Source organism: Archocentrus centrarchus, chromosome 4 (genome assembly GCF_007364275.1).
Source record: "Archocentrus centrarchus isolate MPI-CPG fArcCen1 chromosome 4, fArcCen1, whole genome shotgun sequence".
Taxonomy (NCBI): domain Eukaryota; kingdom Metazoa; phylum Chordata; class Actinopteri; order Cichliformes; family Cichlidae; genus Archocentrus; species Archocentrus centrarchus.
In genome coordinates this window covers 32,808,570-32,824,398 of record NC_044349.1, presented here as the reverse complement: position 1 = coordinate 32,824,398, position 15,829 = coordinate 32,808,570, and the positions used below count along the sequence as shown (strand labels likewise).

Below are 15,829 nucleotides of genomic sequence, written 5' to 3'. Positions count from 1 at the left end.
CTTCTTAAATTTTCTGAAAAAAATATTCAAAATCAAAATATCCACTCTCCTCTCTTGTCGTGTATTATGCAGAGGGCACTAAGGATGCAGAGCAGCTGAAGGAGGTGGTGCTCCAGGAGCGGTCCAGGGTGAAGGAGGTAGAGTTAGAGGCTGAGAGGTGGGCGGAGCAAACCAGGAAGCTGCAAGCTGAGGCTGAAGCTCACAGCCAGGAGATTTTACATCTGAAACAAGACAGACAGAGGAACCAGGAGACCATCAACAGGTAGCATGTTTGGATCTCTAGCTCTGTACTTAATATTTGTGATTGGAACTCTGTGAGTCTATTGTCATATTTTAAAGCAATCATAGGTGATTAATAACATGATTTCATACATGTTATGAAATCACCCCAGGCTCCAGCATGAGTTGAGTGTCCTCCGGCAGCAGCTTTGTGAGAGCCGCAGTTTGGTCCACTCTTTTCAGTGTGAGCTGCAAGTGTATCGCAAAATGTGCAGAGTCACCACAAATGCACACACTGGTAAGATTCACCACAGTCACACAACTCACCTGTTTAGATCAGTGAGTGGCTTTAACTCTGCAGTTTGGAAAAGCATCCATCCATCCATCCATCCATCCATCCATCCATCAATCAATCAATCAATAAATCAATCAATAAATCAATCAATCTTCACTTGTCCCATTCAGAGTCATGGTGGGGCTGGAGCCTTTCCCAGCTGTCATAGTGCAAGAGGCAAGATATACCCTGGACTTGTTGCCAGTCTGTCACAGGGCAGGAAAATAATTCATCCAAAATTTCTCTAAATCTTCTAGAAGCAATGTGTCTTATTCAGAAACAGGTTACACACACAAAACTGTCCTTAAACAGTTCATATAAACATGTCCCGCACACATGCAGAATTCATCAGTATTTTCTTCAGTGAATTTGATTATATACAATTACACAATATGCAATTTTGCATGTGCACTTATTTTCTTTGGAAGATAAAAACATTTCTATGCACATATTAGTGAATGAAGCCCTCAATTACTATTTTTTTAAATCAGGTTTCTTGATGAATTGCTATTCTTACAGTCTCTGTGCAATAGCTGGCTGCTGGAATTATGTTTCTCTTTAGGGATGGAAATGTGGAAAAATGTATCCACATATGTGCTTTGTGAATTTTAAATGTCCTTCACTCATGTATGTTCTCTAACAGGTCAGGGTGGTGACAGCACTACAGCCTTTGATCCCAGAGAACTGCATATTCAGTTGGAGCGGCAGCTGAGCAGAGGAGCTGACTTGCAGCCTCAAGCCAAGAGGCAGCTCTTTAGTGGTCAGTATCTCTGAAACATCAGACTGTTTCTGACAATCCTGAGGAATATGGCAGATCACAGCACTAGGATTACAAAATATATTAACAAGCAGACTTTCAGGTCAGTACTGATGGAAATCTTTCTCCACAGATAATGTTCCCTCTCCACCTGTGAGAGACACTGGACTCTTCAGTCCTTCCTCTCCTCAACATGCTATGCAGAAACATGCAGAGGAAGCTGGTCAGGGTGAGAGATTTCTATGCAATCCTACCCAAAATAATCACCTTTAATTATGAAAACATTCAATACAGCAAGTTTTGTTCAGGTGTTGCTCAGTGTGAATAATTTTGCATAAAACCTCAAAGCTCCCCTCCCACCTGCCCTAACTGATCACTGACAAGCCAAATGTGTAAAAGTGCCGAAATAATCGCAATGGAAACTGGAGAAAGGTGGTGAAAGCAAACTGTGGTAATTACATTTCTCTTAATGAAAAGAGAGGTAGTTTAGAGTCATGTCTCTTGTGGAAAAATAAATCGAGCATTGAAACCAAATAGATTTTCTGAGATTTATTGAAAGAAACCTTTGCAAAGGGATCAGTACAGTACAAACAGTCTTTGCGCCAGCATTGATGAAGAAACAATAACTGCTCTTTATACCCTTTATATGGATCCCATTTTTGTCTGTTCAGCTGTTTTCTTTGAGTTTTCTTCCCACAGTCATGTAAACACCAGCCTGATGATGAAGACACATAAAGTGCATCATGGCCCTAAACACAGCTTATAGTCAATTGTTTTCCCATCTTTGCACTTTTTCTACAAGAAAATTACAATTAAATACCAACAGTAGACAGAGGTTAGTTAAAGCACACATTTTCCATCACAGTGTCAAAGGCAGTCAAGTGGAATATACTGTAGCAGAAACAGCACTTTATATTCATAAAAACGTCCTAGAATAAAGTCTCGCAACTCTCCAGCCATCATGAAACACCATTGGGCACTTATTTGGGCAGTTATTTTGTAGCTTTGTCTAAACTACTGTACCTTTCATTTCAGTGGCCACTGGCATAAAAACCGCATGTAAAGAATCCACGGTTAAATTTCACTTTAAAAAAAAAGAATAAGATTTTAAAACCTTTTCCCCTGAAATTTGGGCTTCAACCTTTGCTGTTGTCAAGATTCTCTGAGTGCTATGCCTGTCTCTTATAATGTCTCTGTTATACTTTCCAAAAGTAAAGGTCCTTTTTAAAGAATGTACGTGTAGCTTTTATTGGAATGAACTGCTGCCCAAGCCCTTTCAGAAGAGACTGTTGATTTCCTGCCATTTCTGTGGATACCCCACAAAAAGGGGGTAGAATCAGTTTGGCTAAAAATGAAAACTTGAGCTCAGTTGTGTACACTTGAAGGAGAATTGCCATAAAAAACACTTTTTTATTTTCACCTGTGATATCTCTAAATTAGGAACTTGGTCCTGTATTGTACAATATGCATTCTTCTATGCAATGGTGTTATCATTTCTGAAATTTCTTTTTCTTAAACTGTGACATGAAAAGATAGCACCCCACAGCTAGTTCTTCCTTATTGGTTTCATGTTGGGTTACTCTTTGTCCAATTTTTGATTGTTCTTCAACATTACTATATAACTGTAGCCTGGATGTTCAAAGCTAAATTAACCCCATAGCCATGCAACATGCTAACACTAAGGGTTTTCCTTTGTCTGTGGAAAATTGAAAAGTAATCAAGTAGGCTTTGAGTTTGGATAAAATGCTCCCTGTCAACAATATGATATGGGGTCTTTAACACGGGTCCCCCAAAACTTGTAGAATTTTTCTGATTCACATTTATTACAAACAATACCTGATTGCCTCATGCATTTGAGAATGTGTGGCTATTGCAGCTTCCTGCTACTATTGAACATCTACCATCTGCAAGACTGGCATAAGTTTGCACCCTTACGGCATTTCAGTGAAATTTGTTTTTAAAAATGTGGGCTCTCTAGACTCTTAAATCAAACAAGTGACAAGTAAAGAGAGAAGATGAGATGGGAGCACTTGCACATATGATCCACTTGTTTGCCCTTATTTCTAATTCTCTTATTTTCCTTGTCAGCAGCCCCAACCCTCCAGGGGCAGGGCCCAAATGGCCCCTTGTACAACCGTAATGGCCGCCATGCCGTCGGCCACATCGATGACTTCAAAGTTCTGCAGCAACAGATCCTTCAGGGAAGTGACCTCATTCTTAAGATGGAGGCTGCTCTTTATTCTCTGAGCACCTCACAGGAGTTCTCCGTTCATCAGGTAAGAGCTTTAAAACCATTGATGTGTGACCGCAGCAAACACTGATCTCAATCACTAGTTTCAAGTATTATTCAAGACAACCTGAGATTCAGTTAATAAGTTTTGGTTCTAATTAAAGTCCAGAGTGGATGAAAACTGTATACTCTAGGCCAAACCTACCTTGTAATTGGCAAGTCATGTTCATAAGTGTGTGCTGCATTCTTCAGTTCCTCAAAGATAGTGGTAGTGAAAACTCAAGGCATGAAATTGGACTTCTGTGTGAAATGGGTGAAAAGTCTCTATTAGTAGCCCAAATTTTAAGAAAAACATTTTGACTTTTTGAAGATTAATATTTTAATAGAAATAAGTATCTTAATAAAAAAATGGGCATTTTATTGACATCCATTTTGTGTTCCAGCTTTCAGACTCAGGTTCTGTCCAGAAGCTGCTGTTGGACACTAAAACTCTGCGACAGATACTGGAGGAGGCTGAATCTCTACTCTGCATGTTCTGGAGAGCAGCTCTGCCGGAGTCTGAGGAAGCCCAACAGGTCAGAAAAAGTAGCAAATCTGAGCAAGTATTTCTTGGTGTTACAGACACCATCTGAAATTGGCTTAAAAAAATTAGTTTGTTCCTGCCACCCATAAATGTTATTTTGTTCAACATTTAAATATTAAAATCCCTTAGGATTAAAACACTTCATATCTTGGCATAATTCTTTCAAAGAATTCAGAGAAGTCTTGGATCAGATCCTTGTTGGATTTCAATGGTCGGTAAACAAGTGGGCAGCTTGATTTCAAACAATTGCAGGTCAAAGCTGGAGTAGACATCAGCTCTTGGCTGCCGCTAGCACAAACAGTTTTTATAATGAGGAGCTTACCCTAAACCCCGGCAACGTCACATCAGCAACAGATTTACTCATTTTTTCCCAAAGATAATAGGATTCAGCTATTGTTAAATAAACTGAGATTTTATGCAAAGCGATCATTTACTGGAACTGCCGCACCTGCCTTCATCATTTCAGATCTTACTTACATGTACTTTATCTCAATGTTTGCATCTACACTAAAAACTTTAAAGTGCGTTCTGTATGTCTGTTTGCTGATTTAGGATCAGTTTCTGAGGGAGGAGGTCCTTTCTCTCCGCCTGAAGCTCTCAGAGCAAGAGCAGGCTCTAAAGGACACAATGGAGAGAGTGAAGAGCTCCAGCCGCACCAAAGATAGCATGGAGTACTTTATAGTCAGCCAATGTGAGTATGCTCCAAGAATTTCTAATAGCACACATAAAACCATCTGCTATGCTGCTGGAGTTTAATTATTTATAAAGTAATGGCAACTTTACTTTAATGGTGCAGAGTTTTCTGACCTCATTTGATCTCTTTCTTTGCAAATTTAAAAAAGTGAACTTTTCATTTAAGAGCCTAAAAAACAAGTTATGTAAAATTGAAATTGTCTGAAAAGCAATGATGATCTTTCATTCATAATACCTCTAAAGTTCAAAGTAGCCCTTTGTGCACCTCAGTACATCCTCTGTCTGGAGGAAGCTGTTTTAGCTGTTTCAACTGCAAAGAGGATCCCACCCTTTCAAGCCAGCTTTCTTTTTACTGGCTACACTAAATAAAAGGTCTGAACAGCTGGTGCCCCAGGGCCTCTAGCGGCCTCTAGCGACCTCTAGCGGCTCTACTCTGAGCCCCTCCCGGTTGGCTACACTCCTCACATGATCTCTAAGGGAGATGCCAGCCACCCTTTGGAGGAAGCTCATTTCTGCCACTTGTATCCATGATCTCATTCCTTTGGTCACTACCTAAAGCTTATTACCACAGCTGAGGGTAGAGATGTAGATCAACAGCTTTGCTTTAATGCTCAGCTCTCTCTTCACCATGATGGACTGGTGCAGTGTCTGCATCACTGCAGCCGCAGACCCAATCTGTCTGTCAGTCTCCTGCACTCTTCGCTCCTCACTCATGAACAAGAACCCAAAATATTTACACTTCTCAACTTAGGGCAGCAACTCATCCCTGACCTAGAGTGGACACTCCACCCTTTTCCAGCTGAGCACATGGTCTCAGACGTAGATGTGCTAATTCTCATACCTGCCGCTTCACACTCTGCTGTAAACTGCTCCAGTGCAAGCTGAAGGCCACCACCTGATGAAGCCAATAAGACCGCATCATCCGCAAAAAGCAGAGATGAAATTCTGAGACCACCAAGGCAGAAGCCTTCCATCAGTTAGCTGAGCCAAGGAACTGTGTCCATAAAAATTATGAACAGAATCGGTGTCAAAGGGTAGCCCTGGCAGAGTCCAACACCCAGTGGGAACAAGTGTGACTTGCCAGCAATGCAGACCAAACTCTCACTGCAGTTGTACAGGGACTGAAACATTGCCCAGGCACCACGCACTCCCACCCCCCACCCCCCACCCCCAACAGGATGGTCCAAGAGATGCAGTCAAATGCCTTCTCCAGGTCCACAAAGCACATGTACAGTAGACTGGATGGGCAAGCTCCCACACACACTCAAATATCCTTGAAGATACTTTATAAACTAAGACTGATATGAGCTGGTCCAGTATTCCGTGACCAAGATGAAAACTGCATTGTTCCCCTTGAATCTGAGGTTCCTTTCCAGCACCCTGGCACAGACCTTCCCAGGGAGGCTGAGGAGTGTGATGTCCCAATAGTTAGAGCACACCCTCCTGTCCCCCTTCTTGAAGGTGGGGACCACCATCCCAGTCTCTCAATCCAGTAGCACTGCTACAGATTTTGATGCAATGTTGCAGAGGCATGTCAACAAAGACAGCCCTAAAACATCCAGAGTCTTCAGGAACTTAGGGCAAATCTCATCCACCCCAGGGGCCCTGCCATCAAGGAGTTGTTTAAGTGCCTCAGTGACCTCACCCCCAGTGATGGGTGAGTCATCCCCTTCAACCTTTGTTCACCCAATCACAAATTTTCATATAAAGTGCTTTTTTCTGTGCAATTCATGCACACACTCTCACACCCCAATGGATGTATCGAGGCAACTCAGGGTTCAGTATATTGCCCAAGGGTACTTCAGCATGCAGACTGGAGTAGCTGGGGATCCAACCAGCAGCTTTCCAATTAGTAGACAACCTGCTCTACTTCCTTAGCAACATCCTTTCCCATTGATATGGGACTCCAGTGGGGAAGGATGCCATTTCTTGTTCATAAGAGTGGAAAGAACTGGAGCATTTACATCAGTCTGAACCTGATCTTTTGATTCTGAGATTACTTTGTGCTAGCCTCATTATTTGAAACTTTGACCATGTTTAACATGTTCACCATTGTAACAGTGTGAATATGAAAGAAATGGGAATGATGAATGAGTAAATTTTGACTCATATATTCTGTATGTTTTTATTTTGTTTTGTAGTGTTGAGAACACGGGATGTCTTGAGGAAAGCCAAGACCAACTTACAGGTCAGTTCATTAGTTACTGCATGTTAATCCTGGTTTTGGCGTCATTATGCACAATGCACATTGTATTCTAGGAGGTGAGAAAAACTAAGTGGTTGGATGATAACATCCCTCACTGTTATATTCATTAAAAAAAAAGAATTTTTTTTTTTTACCTTTTTTCCTCTCTCCTGACTCTTGCTGAGTCCCCTCAGGAGAACGAACTCAGGATTTCTTCCCTTCAGAAAGCCTCTTTTCCCAATCTCCATTCTTCTCCCTCACTCTCCTCCTCCTCTTATTCTTCCTCCTCCTCCTCATCTTCACACCTCAGGCCTGGTAAAGGTACAGTCTGGCTTGTGTGCTGGTAGTGAAGCTGCTTGCTTTTTGATAAAAACCTATTCATCAAAAAACTTTTGCATGTAGCCAATAAAACCACTTCAATACCACATGCAACATGTAATGCTGGTGGAGATACTACTAAACAGCTAAACAAAAATGATAACTGTTACTGTCAGTTTGCATGCAAATAGCTCATCAGTTAGAGCACACTGTGCAGCTTAAGGACTTAGATGTGAAATGGTGTGCCATTTAATCCTTAACCAGGAAAACAATGTCTGTCCTTGGCTTGCGTCAGTTGATATTTCTGTTGATTAAGTTCTCAATTAATGCCTGAAAAGTAATACAGTCTCTGCCAGAGAAGAAATGAAATAAAATAAAATAAAATTTAAAAATCCACTCATTTTTAATTTCAGAGATTACGTCAGTTGGACTTCAGAGGCCACTTGTATATGTTTTTCACTGCAGGTGACGCTATAGAGCAATGTGTTGACATGCTGGCTTTGAAGAACCAAATGATATAGATCAACTGTACCAAGATCAGATGATCTGGGATCACCCAGATATTTTTCATGACCTATGGCGATCTGGCCATTCTACTAACATTCAGTTGTTGGATGCACGATCTTACCGCAGAGACATTGATTTCAAAAGAGCATGTTTACTGCTGGCAAGCCATAAACCACAGAGAACAGAGAAAAGGGGAAATATTAAGTTGAGAAACACAGCTGTAAAAACTCTGGAATCTCCTTGTAATAACTTTTGCTTGTGTGTTACTGACATTTTTTACAATCTAATTTGCCCTCAAATTACAAACTAGCCTGTGTGCAGATTAGTATAGTTCTGTCTGCAACATACTGTACAACATTTGTATGATCTGTATCTTTTTAGAATAAAAGAAAAAAAATCAGATTCATTATAAAACAGGTTCAAGGGATAAGGGTGATAACACAACCAAGAACCAAATAATGATGCCAGTTTTTACTGAGTAAAACTTACAGCTAGTGATATCAATAAGGATTTTTTTTATAGCGTATAATCTTGCATATTGCATATACATGAATTTCACAAACTAATTGCTGTGAAGACAACATTTAAGTGTGCCCCACTGCAGAGAGTGCTGAGAGCACTCTGAGCATTGAACACTTCTGCTGGACAAACTCTTTGATTATATAATGTCTATATACAATGCATAAATAAAAACACTTTTTCAAATCATCACATATACATACTTTATAAACCACGACTTATATAATTGTCTAACATCACCAGATGAGTAAGATATTGGTCAGGATCTGGATATAGATGTTTAGGGGGTCAAAGCCAAGCTGATAAGCAGCAATCTGTAGCTGTTAACTGTGTTAAGTAAAATAAAGAGTAAAGTTATCTAAAAGTGTAAAATGCTATTTATTTATTTACAGGTAGCACAGAAATAAGACTCACTCTATAGAAACCTTCTGAATCTTTTCTCAATTGTCTTTCAGGTGAAATCACAGGAGGACGCTTCTGTGAGCTCATCGGTCCTGATCGGAGTGTCATGATGCCCCGAACTTCATCCTTTAGCTCTTCCTCCTCCCCTGCCCGGGGAGGACGTCTCCCCCTGCAGGAAATCTTCCTGTAGCTGTGAGTTCCTCATCACTGCCACCTCCAGTTCAAAAAAGGAAATAATGGAAATTTTGTCTCTCTTATTGACTGGGGAAACATTTCAGTAGAGCATATATATATATATATATATATATATATATATATATATATATATATATATATATATATATATATATATATATATATATATATATATATATATGTGTGTGTGTTTGAGAAAGATGGTTTATGTATGTAAATGAATGATTGTAAAAGTTTTATTAATGTATTATTTGTGTGGATGTTAGGAGGACTTCCTGGAGGCAACTCAAGTGTTTTCCTTATTTATATGAGATCAGTCTAAGTTTATGATTCAGCTCCTGATTTTTTTTTTCTTTTTTTTTTTTTTTTTTGCATTTAAATTGTAACAAATATGAAACTAGATTTAAAACAATCTGAAATCTTCTTCTAATTTTTAAAAGTCTAATCATCAGTTTCTGGAAGCTCTTCTTGACTCACAAATCAAAAGTGACAAATCAGAAAGCGACTTCAGCTTTGTACTTCAGCAGGGATTCAAAATGCAAAAATCTTTTAATGCCAGCAGGAAAAGAAAGGCTTTAAAAAAGCAAGATCCAAAGTGCAAAGTGCTTCCTCTCAACCTTTGTTGAGGCTCATGTTTGTAGTTTTTGTGTGTATAATATATGCATGTGGTATGAGTATTTTGTGGAAGCAAAGCCATACTCCCCAGGGGTAGTTATGTTTTAGTTTTGTGCTAATGAAAATGGCCAACTACTTATGACATGAAAAGAGAACATCAAACGACCAATAGATGTGTGGTCATGTAGCTAGTATGTAGATGATGTTCTTACTTTTATTTCAAATAACACAGCAGCTCCCCATCCTCAAACTTCAGTGTTTCTGTTAGCCATGGACACATTTGTCTTTAGATATTTGAAACTGTGGGTCTGACTCAGTGATTTATGTTTTTTTATTCCTACTGAAACACTAACTTGCAGGCTTGGGGAAGCCAGGTAAAGAGACTGACTTTGTCAGATAACCAGTCTCTCATGAAAAGATGCATTTTAATACAACAATTCATTTTTGTAATCAGAAAAATGGATCACGGAATCTTTCTTTTTTTTTTTTTAGTAGAGTTTAATTTTTTTTAAGCTAAATTTGCTAATCTGTGTATGTTTTAAAGTTTCCTGACAGCAACACTTTAGAAAATAAACCATCCCTCTGCTTCAGAACCTCTGGAGGTTTTGTGACACTCACTGTGCAACATAACTTTTCTCAGTTTATTTTACTACCAATGTTTTAGTTCACTGGCTCCTTCTCTGCAATCAGTATCAAGCACTTTTAGTAGCCCATTTTTGGCTTACATAAATAACTTTTTAAAATATAACAGAGAAAAAGTAAAGGCACAAAACAACACTGTAATTGTGTAGTTAAAGAAGCAATAAAAAGAACCAAAGTAGACAACTTGTTTTATGTTGTTAAATGGGGTGTAAGATTAAATGTTTTGGGACTGATTCCCCACATGGCAAAGGTCAAACTTGGTGTCTTTCTTAGTGTCTGAGTGGTCATATATGTACATATTAAAGGCAGTATGTACATCAGTGAAGGATTTTTTCATTGCTGTGAGAGGAGAGATGGTCTTTGGACAAAGACCATTTGTATTTTTAAGCCTGTTCTTGTCATTAAAATGTTTTGGGTTTGAGAACTTTTCAATAAAAGGGGACAAAATATCTATTTGTCTTTTTTTTTTTTTTTGGTTTAGCTATACTACATGCTTTTTATTCTGCTGCACTCAAGTACAATCATGCAAATTACAGTGAAGGTTTCTTTATGGTATGTTTATTCAGTGCTCAAATGCATTCATTTTGTAAAGCCTGAACCATGAAATTGCAAGAAAATTCCTTTTTTTTTTTTTTTAAACTGGAGTGTTTATTGAGCCTTCTGATAATTTGCATGTGAGTTTTAACTGGCATATTCACTACATCTGGCATTTTTTGTAATATATTGTCAAAAGCTCACAAAAACTCATGTATCAAATATGACACACGTGGTCTTGAGGGGTTAAAATAACACGAGATTCTTTGGTGGTCCCTGAACTTTCTGAGTGACTTATACATGTGAATTATACACAAGGCTGAAAGTAGTTTTAAATTCTTGCTAGTACTATGACAAAAACTGTGTGTGTGTGTGTGTGTGTGTGTGTGTGTGTGTACATATGTATATATTTTAGTTCATTTTTATCCTTGGTTTAATGCTTAGTATTAGTTTAGTTTTTCATACTTTGTCAGAAGCAAGATTCAAGGTGCAAGAGTGACTATTATGTAATAAAAACTTGACAAAAGATACAGTTTAAAGAAATATACTCAACAACCAACTGTTCACAAGACAGCAGCACTAAGTGCTAAATGTGTGTAATATTAAGGACACACATGAACATCAACAGAGAAAAACATATCGAAAAACAAACTCAATAAACTCTACAATAAAGTTCAGCATCAGTGCAGTAGATTAACAACACCTACATGTGGTGTTTGACAAAAACAAACTGAACTGTTGGAAGGAGTCAAAGCTCAAATCCAGCTGCATCCTGATGTTCTCCACCACATGAAGCTGGTCGAAGCTGCTCAGAGAGCAAGCTTGGTTAGATGCTCCCTAATTAGACTTCACCTGAGTCTGTGCAGCGTCTGTACACAACCTCGCATTCATGTCTTTTTGACTTTGATGTTCAAGTCAAGTGAAGTTGTGCAGTACAGTGAGTGAGTGAGTCGGCTCATAACAATACAGACATGATTAAAAGACTAAGACAAAACATGTTAAAAACAAACACCACATATAAGAACAAATGGAATAAAAAAAAAACAAAACATGATGAGACATAAAACATAGTAAAAAACACAGCAAGGGGTTAAAATTTGTTAAAACTTATGGCCATAGGAACCAAACTGCTTTTAAAACGCTTGGTTTTACATTTGGGCATTTTATATCAGAAGCTGCAACTCACAGGGCAAAGAGTAAGAAGTGTCTGTTAAGATTGATCTAGAAATCCTCTGTACCTGCCTGGAGTACAGAGAATGTAGATTTAACTGCAGCTCTCCCGTCAGCTTACTGCACCACTTCACTGTTTGGTTCAGGTAATTCTTATTTTTAAGAGACAGATTACTAAATCACGCCACCAAGCAAAAGGATAAAACCGTTTCAATAAAGCAGATAAAACATGGTTTGTCAATATTAAAAGATGACAGTTTCCTGAGGCAATGCAGACGCTGGTTCCCTTTTTATATACAGCTTCACAGTTTGCCTCAAAAGTCAGTTTACTGTCAATAATTGTGCCGAGATATTTTTTTATATTCGACACATTCTACCGCCTGACCCTTCATAACAGTGAGTTCCTGTGCCTGAGTGAGTTTCCTAAAATCAATGAACATTTCCTTAGTTTTTTGGATATTTATCTGCAGAAAAGATTCATCACAGTGAACAAAGTCCTGAACCACTGGACTGTGGTGAGTTTCATTGCCAATCAGCAGACTGACAATAACTGAATTATCTGCATACTTTAAAATGAATCTGTCCTCCCTGCTGCTACGACACATGTTTGTGTAGAGAATGAACAGGAGAGGTGACACAACACATCCTTGTGGGGAGCCAGTGGAGGAGCAGACCTGATCCGACAGAGTGCCATTCACTCTCACTCTCTGTGTTCTGTTTGCTAAGAAATCTAAAATCCAACCCAAAGGATTAAAACTTAGATTAAAATATTCTAAAAGCCTCTGAGTAAGAATGTGGGGTTGGATGTTATCTGGTCCCTGACTCTGGTTTGGCTTTGTGGAAGAAAGGCCTTCACAGCATCTGTGCATTCAATCTTAAAATGATGTCTGTCTTCAAGTTCCTGACTCACTTCTTTAGCATTCGCAAAACCCTCTAAAGTGACAGTGCCTTTGTTATTGGGGTTGCTTATACCTGCTATGGTTTTCACACTGGACCGAGCAGAGCCAAAGTTATTTGCGGCCATTTCATCTTCCAGTTTCTTTTTATTGTCCTGTTTTGCTTTCTCATAAACGATGTTGGTGTTTGCTTTCCTGACTGAGAAGTGTTCTGCACGTTTTCATCATCCACAACAAGACACTCGCTTCTATCTGTGCTATTGTACTCAAAGAAACTGCATATGGGACTCTGCTGCTTTCTGAGCAGACTGCTGCCATCACTTTTTGGACCGGCGTGGTGAGCACGCACACGCACATGCACACGCACGGACACTGTTGCGCCCCTCCCAGCTTAAACTGCTGGAGCGGAAAAAATGATTTCATATCATCCCACAAGGGTTTTGAATAAAATAATGAAAACGAAGGTCATTTCACTTTATTTTAGTTGGTTTTGTAAGCCCACAATACAGTTATAGTTAGTTATCGATTTTTTTCCTTTTAATTATCGTTATTTATTTCAGTTAACAAAAATCTTTTTTCAATTTCAGTTTTCGTTATTTCGTTAACTATAATAACCTTGTTGCACACACTGTACACTTCTCACAAACGATGACCACCTCCAGGCATTCTGGCTCTGTCCACCACTACAAAACTTCCGGAAAGAAATAATCACCAAGCTTTTTTGTTTTGATTTTGTTTGAATTAAAAATTTGACAGCTCAGTTGTTTTCCCAGTTTTTATTGTTGTTGAAATTGAGCAGAATAACACGAAACACAATTAGTTAATCTCTCTTTGCTTTTAATTGGGATGTTTTGTAACGACCAGACAGAAATTTCCAGTAGCGGCAAATGTTATTCTAACCCAAAGTGCAGCCGTGCCTCAGCTTTACAGCACACAGCTGCTCCCTTCTTCCAGGTCCTGCGTACCGCTGCAGAATCTTTACGCAGTAAAAGTCCCGTACTGGCTTACTTTCACCTCCGCTTATACAGTTATACAGAATACTTTCAATTGTCACTGGGTTTTCTGTTTCTAGATTAACAAAATTAAATGATGATATTCAAAAATCAGCTATCAGGAAAAAAAATAGATATAAATAAAAAACAGAAATGATACAGAGTAAATATAAGGTATAAAATAGAACAGCACAGCTAGAGAGCAAACATAGTTTACTGAATCATTTTGTACTAAAGAGTATGATTACACTCACTGTCCATTTCATTAGTTACACCAGGTTGGACTCCCTTTTGCCTTCAGAATAATTATTTGTGGCATGAATTCAACGAGGTGCTGAAACCATGCTGACTACAACACGTAGTTACAGTCAGCAACAATACTCAGACTGTGATATTTAAATGGTTCTCAGTATGCACTAACACTGGAATACAAGCCCTAAAATATGATCTAAGGCAGTGATATTCATCACAGATGAATATGAGGCCACAGCCTAACCCTAACCCTCAGAAGCTGAAACAGGAAAGTAATTTCTTTTTAAAATAATTTGGGTTTATATATATATATATATATATATATATATATATATATATATATATATATATATATATATATATATATATATATATATATATATATATATATATATATATATATATATAAAAGCAGTATAGATAGAAGAAAAAAAAAAAAGGTACTTAAGTATGAAGAGGATGATTTCTTATCCGGTGCTCCTAATAGATATATCACAGAGTACCAGGTTAAAGGAGATTGTGAACAGCAGTTATTGCAGACTCAGTATTCCAAACACAGTGGATATTGCACAGATAATGAAGTGTATATTGCACATGTAGATCAAACAGATATTGCACCAACTAGTGTTATTTCAAGAAATAAAATGTGTTGCACACTACGCTTTAGTTGTGTGAGAAATATTGCACAATGGATTTTGCTTGTGAACAGTCCTTCACTCTGAGTTCTGGGATGTCATCAGTCTGACTGTGGCAGGAAAGAAGCTTTTACAGAATCTAGTCCTGTGTGTGATGATGCTGTCTGCTCTACTTGTCCTCAGGCTGTATGCCATGTGTTTGGGCCTGAGGAGAAAGTGGGCAGGGTGGTGTGGGTCTCTGATGATTTGCTGTGCTCTCTTTTTGCATCGTTCTCTGTGTAAATTGTGTCCATTGATTGCAGTTTGGACCTGATCATTTTTCAGCAGTTTTTACGACTCTCTGGAGAGCCTTCGTCTTTGCCTGAGTGATGTTGCCACACCACGCTAAGATGCCAGTGGTGAGGATGCTCTCCACCAGACCCTTGTAGGCTTGTGTGAGGGGGCGGCAGCTCAGCCCAGCCCAGCCTTGTTAAACTGTCTATCACATTATAAGGGTACCTGTATTATTTCACCGTCACAAAAACTGCAGGATGTTACGTTAAACAATTATTTACACACACAATCCCAACACATCCGCCGCAGTTTAATTGTTCATCAATAGGTGGCAGCAGACATCAGCAAACCTTGCGTTATTGCTTCTCGCAATTCCTACACACTCTACAAACCTACAAAAGCAGGTCGGCCTTATGCATATAAAAATACGAGTTGGTTTTTTTTCATGAATTTCTTTTATGTGTCGTGTCTCTATGAATTTTTTTTCATCATTTATTTTATCAAAAAAAAAATCATCTAACAGGCTGAAGCTGTAGGTGAGCGTGAACCAATGTGAATAAGGGATTAGCATGATTTCAAAATAAAATATACAGTAAAATAACAACTGCGTATATTATATATAGCGAAAAACTGCATAACACTTGATATCAATATAACATTTTCAGGTCATTATAGTACTTGCAGGATAAACAAAAATACATTTCCTTCTCTTCAGATGGCAGAAGAGCAATTCTTTCTTTCTTTACTACCATATTCATATATCTCGTGCTTCTTTTGCCATGAAGTTATATATGACTTCCAGTCCCTATATTTTTTAAAACTGAAGAAATTCAACTTTTATTTTGGTATTTACTGGACAGGATGCGGTGTTCCTGCTA

At 38.5% G+C, this 15,829-nt stretch overlaps 1 protein-coding gene across 1 annotated transcript in view; it reads left to right on the top strand.

Moving 5' to 3' along the window:
* The window catches only part of pde4dip (phosphodiesterase 4D interacting protein), a 40,130-nt gene extending 31,101 nt beyond the window's left edge, over positions 1-9,029 (top strand). The window contains exons 21-30 of the mRNA XM_030728388.1: positions 73-262; positions 393-517; positions 1,197-1,313; positions 1,444-1,539; positions 3,399-3,586; positions 3,984-4,115; positions 4,676-4,814; positions 6,958-7,004; positions 7,196-7,322; positions 8,801-9,029. Of these exons, the coding sequence (XP_030584248.1) occupies positions 73-262; positions 393-517; positions 1,197-1,313; positions 1,444-1,539; positions 3,399-3,586; positions 3,984-4,115; positions 4,676-4,814; positions 6,958-7,004; positions 7,196-7,322; positions 8,801-8,937 (1,298 nt within the window). The 3' untranslated portion in view covers positions 8,938-9,029. The remainder of the gene's footprint in view (positions 1-72; positions 263-392; positions 518-1,196; positions 1,314-1,443; positions 1,540-3,398; positions 3,587-3,983; positions 4,116-4,675; positions 4,815-6,957; positions 7,005-7,195; positions 7,323-8,800) is intronic.
* The last annotated feature ends 6,800 nt before the right edge of the window (positions 9,030-15,829 follow it).